The 12064-nt window shown below is 42.1% G+C and overlaps 1 protein-coding gene across 1 annotated transcript in view; it reads right to left on the minus strand.

Annotated features, from left to right (window-relative positions):
* The window catches only part of LOC108298177 (rho guanine nucleotide exchange factor 9), a 103628-nt gene that overhangs the window by 39796 nt on the left and 51768 nt on the right, over nt 1-12064 (minus strand). The window contains exon 2 of the mRNA XM_017520916.2: nt 1852-2031. Within this exon, the coding sequence (XP_017376405.1) occupies nt 1852-2031 (180 nt within the window). The remainder of the gene's footprint in view (nt 1-1851; nt 2032-12064) is intronic.

The raw sequence follows: 12064 nt of genomic DNA on the forward strand, positions 1-12064 counted from the left end.
TCTTATAAAAGTGGCATTTCCCTGAAAATGAAATGCATTTGGATTTAGGTGACATCACCATTGGGTACAGTTTAATCCTTCTTTTAAAGAGTGAGGTCTGTAAGCACAAGACACCCCAGCTATATGCGTACAGAGTCTCACATTAGTCCTGAAGGTCTGACTACCCCTGGGACTGATTCATCAACCAGTAAAGATGAGCTGGGAAACAGATGGCATTTGCAGATTCTGACAGAAGAGAAGATTGAATATTTCTTTAGGGGATTTTCATGTTAGAAGGATATGAGAGGTCACTTTTTCCATTCCTCTGCTTCTAGGCTGTGCCCTCACCTAAACTGTCCCAACCAGGTAACAATGCTTTCTGGGGTTTTAGCCTTGAGGAAGGAGGCCTCTATCAATCTCGAGGGGAGCCTTGATACATGGATCTTCTTGGAGCTAATAAGGTGGTAGTGATTATTATAATCATGATGATAATCATAAAATAAGTTACCATTTGCTAAGTTCCTAACATCTGTCTAGCACTGTGCTAGATATCTTACTGGCATATATGATCTAATTCCTTATAAAAAGTCGGTTATCCCTATTTTTCTGATGAGGAAATCAGAGCTCAGGGAACTTAAAAATCTTACCAAAAGCTATAGAGCTAGAAGGTAGTAAAACTGTATCTCAAGTTTTCTAACTCCAAATGCCCTCCCCCTTCCTTTATGTCACATTGCCATAATTCTAATCTTGAGGCCCTTCAACCTCTAGGAGCCCTCGCTAGCCCTTCTGACCTTTTGTTTGGGGTCTAGAAGATTTCAGCCTAATTTTACAGGAGAAAATAACAAAATGTGATAGGCTGTAGTAAGGATGGTATAACATACCCTCATGTGGCTTCCGTACTTGTCTTGCCACAAAGCAGTTTTCACATGTTTTACCTCATTCACTGTGACATCCTCTGGCATTAAAGAACTGTCAAGACCATTGTGCAGATGAGAAAAATCAGAGCTCAAAATAGTCAAATAACTGATTCCAGCTCACAATTCCAAGAAAGAATAAGAGCTGAGAAATCTAACCAATGTTCTTCCCCCGCAGCACTGGGAGGTCATAAGCACATTGGGATCACTTCCTTTATAGTGACTCAGAAAAAGCAAAAACTGCTGAGAGTTTCCTCCCAAGAGCCTCTCTGTTAAGGGCCAAGTTCTTCATGGTACAGTATCAAAGAGGCTTATAAGATCTTGCATGCTGCTTGCTTCCCACCCCCAGCACATTTAGATCCCAACCCCTTTTTTACTCTCAAAAAAAGTAAAATCTGGTATCAGTAAACTCTAGCCCCTGGGAGGCAGGGAGCTTACACTCTTACATTAACATTGGAATACAGTCCAGTGACAATACACAGGGGTATGAGAGGCAAAGAAGTAGACAGGAAGGAGAGGAGGAGAAAGAACAGATGAGAGAGAGGAGGAGATAGGAAGAAACTACAAGAAGAAAGGATTAAAAACAAGATGAGAAAAAGAAAGCAGAAAAAAAGAGAGATAAGAAAGACAAAAGTTCACAGCAATATAGGGTTAAAAAGTTATTCAAAAACCCACGAGGCCAACCCCAAAAGAAGAAACCAAGACCAACACAAGGTAAGTGATTAGTACAAAGGTGGGAGGTGGGGATGTTAAACAAGAGACAAAGGAAAACTCTAAAAATTAAAAGGGCACAGATTTAAGGAAGTCCAGCTTCTCGGTATGAAACAATGTTTAAAAAGGAATAAAATATGAGAAAGCCACTAGGAGAGAAATGAACAGGAGAACAGAGGCTGGTGAAGGGGAAGCCAGGTACAGGCAGCAAAGGAAAGAGTAGAGGAGAGTGAAGACTGACACTCACCCTCACAAAGCTGGCAGGAAACCATCCCTCCTCATCGTCGATCTGGCCCCACCACCAATCCTTGTTGGAAGCATCCAAGACTTTGATGACGTCGCCAGCCTTAAATGCCAACTCCCGGTTGGCCATGGTGACGTGATCCCATACTGCCTCAGCACTAACGATGGAATCTCCAGTGATCAGCTTAGGAGACAAAATGAGAATGTGTTCAGTCCACACAGCTACCTTGTTTACCCGTTCCCCCACCCACAGAGCTTTACTACTTATAGAAAAACTCATATGCTCAAGTGGTGACAGAGGTGAGGGGGAGGGCACTGGAACACGAGTTCTATTGAACCGCAAGACAAACAATACTGCCAACTCTCTGTTAGCCAGTACATGGTATGACCCAGAATATGAATACATACTACATATGCCTCATGCTTTTTATCCCTACTCATGAACTCCTCCTACAGAGAACAAAGAAAGCTCCAGTCCGTCTGTCCTTGGTGCTTCAAGGCAGCTCTTGGTCTGGAATGGGTGGAGAGGCTGAAATCAACGGCTAAAATGAGACTCAAGCTTGTTTGCTTTCAATTCCCTGTGCGCCTGCCCTTTCCTCCTCCTCCCTGGAACTGACCAATTGAGAGTTGGTGATACATTATTTAACCCCACCATGCCCCTCCCCCTGGGGTAACAGACCATAACATTCTTACACATAATGGACCCCAGTCCTGCAGCCTCCTGCTCTCACTCACACATGATGCCATCCAGAGAGGTCATGGGTAGAAAAGAATGTGGCTTTCTGTGATACCTTGCACCCAAGAAACTCAACTTTAACACAGATTCTCTCAGCAATTTGTATAACCATCCTGGGAGATAAAGTAGGGGGAGAGGTCTGGGCTGACTTCTGCATTTGATGGATAGCAAAACTTAACAAGGAAGTGAACAGATGAGCTAGAGATCACCCAGCAAGAAAGGACCTGTGCATGGAATGGACCCTAACCCTGCTCACTTCATCGCCAGCAGGACTGGGCTCCACACAAGAGCAGGCAGACATCTATCCCACTGCCATATGAGCAAACACACATTTATGAAACTCATCTAAGCACATTGACAGTGATGGGGTGGGGGGTTAGTCTGCCTCTCTCTCTACCATCCTGACCACTGTGTTATTTGTTCTTTTTCCCTTAACTGTTCCAGCTTGTATGGGCCATCCGTCTTCTCAGCATTTGGGGTAATAGATTCCAGAATAGAGAACACATGGCCTGTCAGACAAAGAGACTCAAGCATTCTCTCTCCAGCACTGAATTTCTGAACAAGTCCTCTAGAAGTCAGCTTTTCCATCAGCCTACTTTCCTCAAGGCAATAGTGGCTCCATAAGACCAAAACTAAAACAAACTTCAAGAAAACAGAGATAGTCTATGGCATATACATCCTCTCTCATATATCTGCCCTCCAAAATGCTAGCCACAGAATAACTCTAGGGTCTCAAAATAAATGCACAACGCATATGAACACACACACATACACACACACTGATATTTGACTTAAGTTAACATGTTCTGTTCAGATCCTGCCTGATGTATCTGCCATGGCTTAGGATTCGTCTTTGTGCCTTCCACGGAAGGTAAGGCATAGGGAGAGCTCTTCATGATGGATACAGAAACAATTTCCAGCAGGACCTTTCACAATGCCACCTTTCAAATACCTCATGCTTTACTCTTTGCAAAGTGTTTTCACATCTACATCATTTGATCCTTATGGAATAAACTGGGCCTCACTATTACCGTCCATTCATCAATTCATTCATTCACTTATTTTTATTTTTTAAGACAGAATCTTGCTCTGTTGCCCAGGCTGGAGTACAGTGGCACAATCTTGGCTCACTGCAACCTCCACCTCCTGGGTTCAAGCGATTCTGGTGCCTCAGCCTCCCAAGTAGCTGGGACTACAGGCACATGCCACCACTCCCAGCTAATTTTTGTACTTTTAGTAAAGTTGGGGGTTTCTCGATGTTGGCCAGGTTGGTCTCAAACTCCTGACCTCAAATGATCCACCCGCCTCAGATTCCCAGAGTGCTGGGATTATAGGTGTGAGCAACTGTGCCTGGCCAATTACCTATATTTTAAGGATGAGGAAACTGAGGCTCAGAAAGGTGAGCCGGTCCTTCAGCCAATTAGACAAGTAATACATTATGAAGCTGAGTCTTCTAACTTCATGTGCTCTTATGCTTATCAAACTGTACTACCAATGTCTACTCATTATCTATACTGAACTCCATCTATGACATCATAAGCCAGTTGGCTCCTATTCTTAAAGAAACCTAAAGGAGATTTAGACAGCCACTGTTAATCATAGGTGCCCCTGACACTGAGGACATTCATTTTTATGTTGAACTTGCTTTCTTCCAATTGTACTAAAAGTCATTTCTCCTTGTTTTGGCCTCAATGAAGAAAAACAATAGCTGGTCACTGGCCTACTAAAGTACGTTTTTATAGAGAAGTCTCCCTTCTCCTGGAAAAGATGGGTCCCAAGTGGGCATTGTTAGAACTCAATAAGCACATACAGCCCCAACCCAGAGCAACATTAAGACCTGTGGTTTGAAGTTATATCTATAGCTTTTTATCAAGGGTCAAAGAGTATCTCAGCATCAATTACCAACCTTCTGCTCAGGACACTATCTGTGGTGCTCTCTGAGATTCCCCCAGGCCCAGGTCAGGCTGATTTCACTGTCTATACTTTTTGACTTTGCACTCTTCTTTTTAGGAACTCCATGCTTGGCTTTTCCCAGAAGCAGTTAGCTGACTTCTGTCCCCCATTTAGTCCAGCTGCTATACCCGGGCCCTCAAGTCACAGGGCTCACCTATACCCTGGACAAAGCCAATCCAGGACCCAGTGGTCACAAAAACAACTAACCAACTTGCAAGCCTGTTGTCAGGGCCTACTTAGAATCAATGACTGTCAGAATTGAACAGAATTTTAAAGATCATCACCTTTATGCCCTCATTACATAGATCAGGTTTAAACCTGATTGTTGCTTGTGTTAAAAAAAAAGTAACTTGCCTACAGTCATCAAATGGTCAGCCTCCTAGACCAATGACTTTTTTCTAACATAATACCATAGAGAGAGAAGATTGACAGAAAAAATAATCTGAAATTAAGACCTTGTTCTACTACTAGCTAAAGGTGTAATGATAATTATGACGTTAGCTAATACAGAGCACTTATTATATGTCAGGCACTGTTCTAAACACGTTATTAACATTAGCTCATTTAAGCCTCACAGCAGTCCTTTAAGAAAAAACTATTATTATTCCTATCTTACAGGTGAGGAAGCTGAAGCTCAAAAAGTTAATTTGCCCAAGTTCACACAGCCAATAACTACTGACGCCATTATTCCAATACAGGAACAGTCTGACTCTAGAGACTCTGCTCTTAACTTATAAACTATGCTGCCTCTGGATCTCAGTTCCTTCACCTATAAAATGGGGATAATTCTACTCTATCATCTGCTTTGTAAGCTATACAACACTGATCTGAGAGCTGACATGTATGTGCACGGAGGTGACAGGGATGCTAATCCAGAAAGGGCTAACAGCTGTGTGGGGCTCCCACGTTCTCTCCTCACAAACACAAACAGGAGCAAAGGGATGTTCTTCCCTCATCTTCTGAGTTGTTTTTAAAATGTTAACTAAACTTAACCTGGAAATTGGTTCCAAATCTTCCATTTGTGTACAGAATTAACTTTTAACTTGCTACAATTTTTTTTTCATTTAAACTTACTTTGCTCTGCTCATCCATCTTCCATCCAACATTCATTCATTGAGCTCCTACTGTGTGCAAGGATCTGCTCACTGTGATTCACCTTTAGTTCTTATCTGAAGAACAAAGGGTTTCCAGGTACAAACAATGCATGTCTTTCCAGCAGAATGCAAAGGTGGTTATGGGCAGGCAAACCCACCTTCAATTCTGGGCTTTACTACTTTAGAAAGTAGCAATGACAATAGGAGGTGAAAAATAGAAGAGGAGTCAGAGAGACAAACTGAAATGTAATTATCAGCATGTAATTAGGACATCTAGGAGTACAATTCCACAAAAGCCATAGACAAGTTTCTAACTATACAACCTTGGGCCTCAGTTTTTTCATCTGCAAAATGGGGTAATAATGCTTGCCTCACAGGCAGAGTTATAGAGAGGGTAAACTGAGATGCTGGATGTACAGTGCCTGGCATGTTCTGGCCTAGTACAAGACTTCAGAGAAAGGAGGGGTTATACAGGGGTATTGGCTCTGGAAAGGTTTTGTGTGGCAATGAAGATAGCCCTTAAAAAATGGATGGAATTGTACCAGATGGAAAGGGAGGGGCATTTGAGGCAGAGAAATGAGATTAAGCAAAGTCTCAGAGACAAAAATTCTGGGAAATACGATGGGAAACAAGTAGTGGAGTTTGGAGAGGGTAGGGTTGGGAAAGGGGAGTGTTGGAAGTGATGGCTAAAAAGGTGAGCAAGATCATGTTTGGAGGACCTTGAATCTAGTTTGAAGAAAAGAAGGTCAAAGTTGACTTTGGGGTACAAAAGTCAATTAAAGCATAAGGGTAAGTTAGGAGGAAATGTTGGCTTGGCTTTGCAGAGAGATGACAAATTTTCTCTTTAAGCTGTTAAATATGGGGGGCCAGCAGGACATGCAGATGGGTGCAACACTCAAGAGTGATTAGGGTATATAGATATACAGGTTTGGGAATCAATGGCCCAGAAGAAATTGTGAAAATCAAAGACTTTGCCCTGGAAAAATGTGCTAAGAAGGCCAGAAACCTTGGGAAAATGAGATTTATGCTTAAAGATGGAATGTTAGGTAAGGAACAGAAAAAGAGCTACACACAAAAAAACTAAATGACGCTGTTAGCACATCATTAGGATACCAAGGAGTATAATCTCTCAAAAGTCAAAAGACAAGAGTTTCAAGCAGCAAGAGCTCATCAACATTACCAAATGGTACAGAGCTATAAAAGAAAAACAAGAAAAGGCAATTTGGGAGTAGCTATAGCAGGGATTATATTCTCTGTTCCCAAACTGGTTTATATTCCCCTCCCCGCCAAAATCTGTTACTATCCTTCATCTTGCAAGCCTATTATAAAGCCAGAAGATGGAGCAGTATTATTCTAGCAAGGTATTCAAAGAGCTCTAAGCCTTAAGACAGCAGTACTGTGGCTTCTAAGAAAATAATTCCCAATCCCCAGGACATTTCAGAGGAAGCACTAAATACAGGGTGGCTCTTGCTCCGACTTACAAGTGAGTGGGACATACAGTGTTTCCCACTCCCACATCAAAGAAACTTTTGAACATAAATAAGAGAATGGGGAGGGTTAGAGTCCTGCATTATGCTTAAAGATGGAATAGGATGTTATTTCTTTGTATCCAGATTTCCAAAGACAATCCTAATGTCAAATATTCTATCTCACTGATCCCCAAAGTAGATATATCTGTTATCAGCTGTTACCATGTGCCTTGATTTTTAACCTGGAAATATGATTGCTATGCCCTGGAGGCACAGGGAGTCCAAGCTCTAAGGCTGGTCTCTGTGACCAAAAAAGGCATGTGTTTGCAGTGAACTTGGGGTGGCCAGTGGACCCTTTCAGTGGGAACAAAAGAAAGAATGGAAAAGATAGAAGGAAAGTAAAAGAGGAAGAAAGGGAAGGAGGAAGCAAGAGAAGTTTACATTTGTAAAAACATATGCTGCAAATTAGATAAAGGACTTTCTTTGGTGATTTCAATCTCTATAATTCTCCAAGGTAAGCATTAACATCTCCATTTTTACTGAAGATACCTTGTGAGATAAAACAAGTAGCCCACAGTCACCCAATCAGTAGGTGGTGGAACAGATTTCAATCTTCAGTTGGCCTTATTCTATAGCTTTGCTATTTGCCAGTACCCCATGGTACCTGTCAAACGCAGGGAGGGGGACCAGCTCACCCTGTGAATGACCTACAGCAGTGATTCTCACTTCCTCAGAGGGCTTGTTAAAACACAGGTTGCTGGGTTGCATAGGTCTTGAGTCTTGATTTGGTAGGCCTGAAGTGTAGCTTGAGAACCTGCATTTCAAACAGATCCCTAGGTGATACCAATGCTGCTGGTCTGGGAATCACATCTGAAGAACTACTGCCCTAATGGACTTTCCCTAGCGTAGGCTCTACTCTTTCTTCTTCTGATGCCTCATTCTTCATAGATTTCCCCAGGCCACACCATATGTTGTACTCCCTGCCTCCAACATTCCCTGCTTATCTACAAGGCCTTCCTCAGTGGTTGGTAAATGTCTGAAAAAGGGTATTTTGGGTCATGTAAAGAGCATGCCCAATGTCTGGCTGTGTTAACACAGGAAAAAACTTGGGATTATGGCTGTCACCCAGTTTTCTAGAGCCATGTCACTTGTCTAAAGCTTCCTGTTCTTCCCTTCTAGCTCAACAGCACCATTCCCAAAATAGATATTTAATTATCAGCCTTGGTGGCTGTCAGATATATTAATGTTTTAATAATAATAAGCAGAAGGGAGAATGGGTTAAAAAATATGAACCTCGTATGTTGTGTGAAATAGCAAATATGCCAATTGCCATGAAGGTAGATGAGCTGGAACTGCCTTCCAAGAAGCTTCATAGGAGGAAAAGGAGGGACATGACAGGAGTTTGCCTATGAGGTCTTCTCAGTTTGGTGTCTGCCCGTAACCTCTCAGAAGGCCCCCTTCTCCTTAATAGCTAAACTTGGACAAGAGCAAATTATTTTCCCTTGCTCCTTTAAGCATATCTAAAACAAGCTGAGATTTTATGTTCTCTGCTGAAAAAGCTAGATATCCTTTTAATACAGCTTTGAAAACAGACTCTGGCTATTTTACCCAAAGTGTTAAAGGATAACCATCCTTTCTATTTCTGGAAAGGTATGATTCAGGCTGCCCCAACAATAGCAATGAGGTACCATTGTGTACAGCAAAGTCTCAGATTAGCTACTGGAAGAAAATTTGCCAATAACTTACCAAATGATCTTGGAGGTCTCTTTTTCCCTGTCTCAGTTTTGTTTTTTTTTTTTTTTTTTTTTCTTTTTCTTTTTGAGACAGAGGCTCGCTCTGTCACCCAGCTGGCACAATCTCGGCTCACTGCAACCTCCGCCTCCCAAGTTCAAGCAATTCTCCTGCCTCAGCCTCCAGAGCAGCTGGGATTACAGGCATCTGCCACCATACCCGGCTAACTTTTTGTATTTTTCATACAGACAGGGTTTTACCATGTTGGCCAGGCTGGTCTCAAACTCCAGACTTCAAGCAATCCACCTGCCTTGGCCTCTCAAAGTGCTGAGATTACAGGCATGAGCCACCATGCTCAGCCTGTCTCAGTTTTTTTATCTGTCAAGTGACAGACAGAAGCCATATCGATGACTTCCCAAGTCCCTTCCAGCTCTAGTATTCTACTGAGGCTCACACTTACTCTGCAAAGGACAGGGATTTCATTATTTCAGCTTATTTCTCCTCACCCTTCTTTGTGCTTGATAGGATGCTTTTACTGCCTTCTGCTCAAAAAAAAAAAAAAAGAGAATTTTTTTTCCTGAAGATAACTCACTCAAGCATTACTGGCAACACAGTCAGACTGGCTGGGAAAATTGAGAAATGGGCTTCCCAGTTAAACCCTTGACTGCTGCATTCAAGTCAATAGGGACCTTTCCTTTTTGTTCTCTCCACTTAGTTCTTCAGATAAATCATCCTTCTTATGACGTCATTTCTCACTCACCTCCAGTCCCATGTTTCCTACTGCCTGCTCCACATTTCACTGGATGGCCTGCTACTGCCTCCAATAAAATGCAAAATTCATCATATTTCCCCATTCCGCCTCCTTCTCAATTTTTCCCATTTAAGGAAAATCTTCTGGGCCTGCTATTTCTTTCTTCCTCATGTATCTTTCTCAGATACAACCCATTCTCTTCATTCCCACTGTCCTATCCTGGTCCTCATTAGCTCAAACTGTCTCCCAGCTGGCTTCCCTGGCCCCTACAGGTCTGACTCTTCCTCAAGCTACTCCTCAATGATGCGTTTCTTAAAGCATTTTTGGTAGTGCCACTCCTGAAGCTCAAGAAACTTCAGTAATTCCCCACTCTCTCAAAGCTCTCCTTAATCTAGCCTCATCTCTAGATCCAACCTTTGTCTCTAATTAGGCAGGGGCTTTCCATTACTCTTGCCAAAATGAGTCTCTTGTGTCCTCCTCATGACATCAGCTGTCACTCACCTCCAGTCCCACATTTCTTATTGCCTGCTGCACATTTCACTGGATAGCCTGCTACTACCTCCAATAAAATAATAATCAATCCCACCTCTGTGCCTCTGATTTGGCCATATCCTTAGCCAAAGGTTATGTGTAGCGACACTGGAGCCAGGATGCTTCTTCCTAGCTGTGTGATCTTGGCCAACCTACTCCTTAATCCCTTCTCTGATGACTCCAGGCTGTATCCTTTCTCTCTGTTTGCCTCTTTCAGTAACCTTATCTACCTAAGATAAGCAGAAAATGAAAATTTGGAAAAGTTATTCAAGTTGTTAACCAGACTTATTCTTCAAATAACCCAAGTGTACACTTGTGAATTATAGTTCTAAAATATAAGCTTAATCCACAATGAACAATTTTTATCTTCTATCTAAAGTTCTGACTTGAGCTCTAAAAACAAGAAAACTCTGAGGCAGAACACAGAAACAGAGTAAGTACCTCTGTCAGGGGGCAGAACAATCTATGGGACCAAGGAAATTGTTTACATAATGTATACCCAGCTGTCCTATATGCCAGTCCACTGTTGCCAGGATTTATTGCCAGGTGGCTTCTGTGGCAGGCTAGTTTTTGCTAAAGATCTGCACAGGTGCCCAATGATCACCAGAGAAAGAAACAGAGATAGATACCAGGTAAGCAACATCCCACTATGAACATAAAAAATATCCCAAGAGTTGCTTTTTCTTCTCCTCAGGATTTAACATTTCACACTTGATTGTTTCTAGTTTCAATGTAGGTGTTGCTATTGCCCATAAGTAAATAATTTCATTTCTGAGCAGAATAATTAATACACTCAAGTGATAATGACTCTAAATGTGCTGAAAGGAAGTATATAAATATATCTTTTCATGACATAATCATCTTTTTCCTAATTTGGGTATGTGATTTGTGAGTCATTAGACATCAGCTTCCTTCAATATCCCATTATACCATCCAGTTTTCACTTTAATAAAATGGAAGATCTACTGTTCAGCCATACCTGGAAGACACAAAAGGTAAGCCTAGGTGGGGGTCAGCCTTGAGCAAGACAGACCATCTGATCTAGAGGCCAATATGGACAGTGGTCATAAGCCAAATCACACTTTCCAGGACCCTTTAGCTTGGGAAACCCAGAGAAGCCACTTAGAGCATGAGTCATCTGGAATATTTTCTCATTTATTCTAGGCTAATAACAAAGAACAGCTTCTTCCTGTACTTCTTCCAAAGGAAGTTAAAAGGTGATCTCAGCTTTAATGGTGGCCCAACGGATGAGATAAGGGTTGTTGCTTGCTTGGTCTGGACCTTATCAATAGATGGTAAGAAACCTAAGCCAGTAGCTCAACCAAACGGGCCTAGGAGTTCCTGAAGCGAGAGACCCAGCTGCTGTCTCAAAGGGCACAATGTTAGGAACTTGGTCTTGTTGAGAGAATGATCCCCTTTAAAGAAAATGCAGCCAAATGGGCCAAGAATTGCACAGATCAGAGAGAAGACATGTTTCTGAATGGCCAACCTAGATGATGTTAGCTAGAGAAGGTACTATACTAGAACAGCTCCCAATCTGATAAGTATTAGCTTTTATCTCCAAAACATCTTATAAACAGGAGTTACTGTCAAGTTATTCTGGGATATTTTGGCCTGACTCAGGCAATTCTGACCCACTACACCAGAGTTTTTTACTGTGAGGTCCACAGACCCCTGCTCAGAACTACCCTAACATATTCATTAATAACAAGCAACCCAAATGATTCTTAATTGCATGCCATATTGATCTTTCTAGGACCAGAGAGTTTATAGTACAATAATTTCCCTTTCTTTACTGCACTGGGCCACTCAGAAGAAACTAGAATCTCTGGAACTCCATCTCTAGGCTTATCCTTCTTGTGTCAGATTCCAAGCAGGCTGAAGGATTATGGTGACCTGTCTGAAAGGATTTCTCCCAGTCTGTCTTGAGAGACTATGCTTCTGCTCTGTTC

The sequence above is a fragment of the Cebus imitator genome, unplaced genomic scaffold (assembly GCF_001604975.1).
Source record: "Cebus imitator isolate Cc_AM_T3 unplaced genomic scaffold, Cebus_imitator-1.0 Scaffold906, whole genome shotgun sequence".
NCBI lineage: Eukaryota > Metazoa > Chordata > Mammalia > Primates > Cebidae > Cebus > Cebus imitator.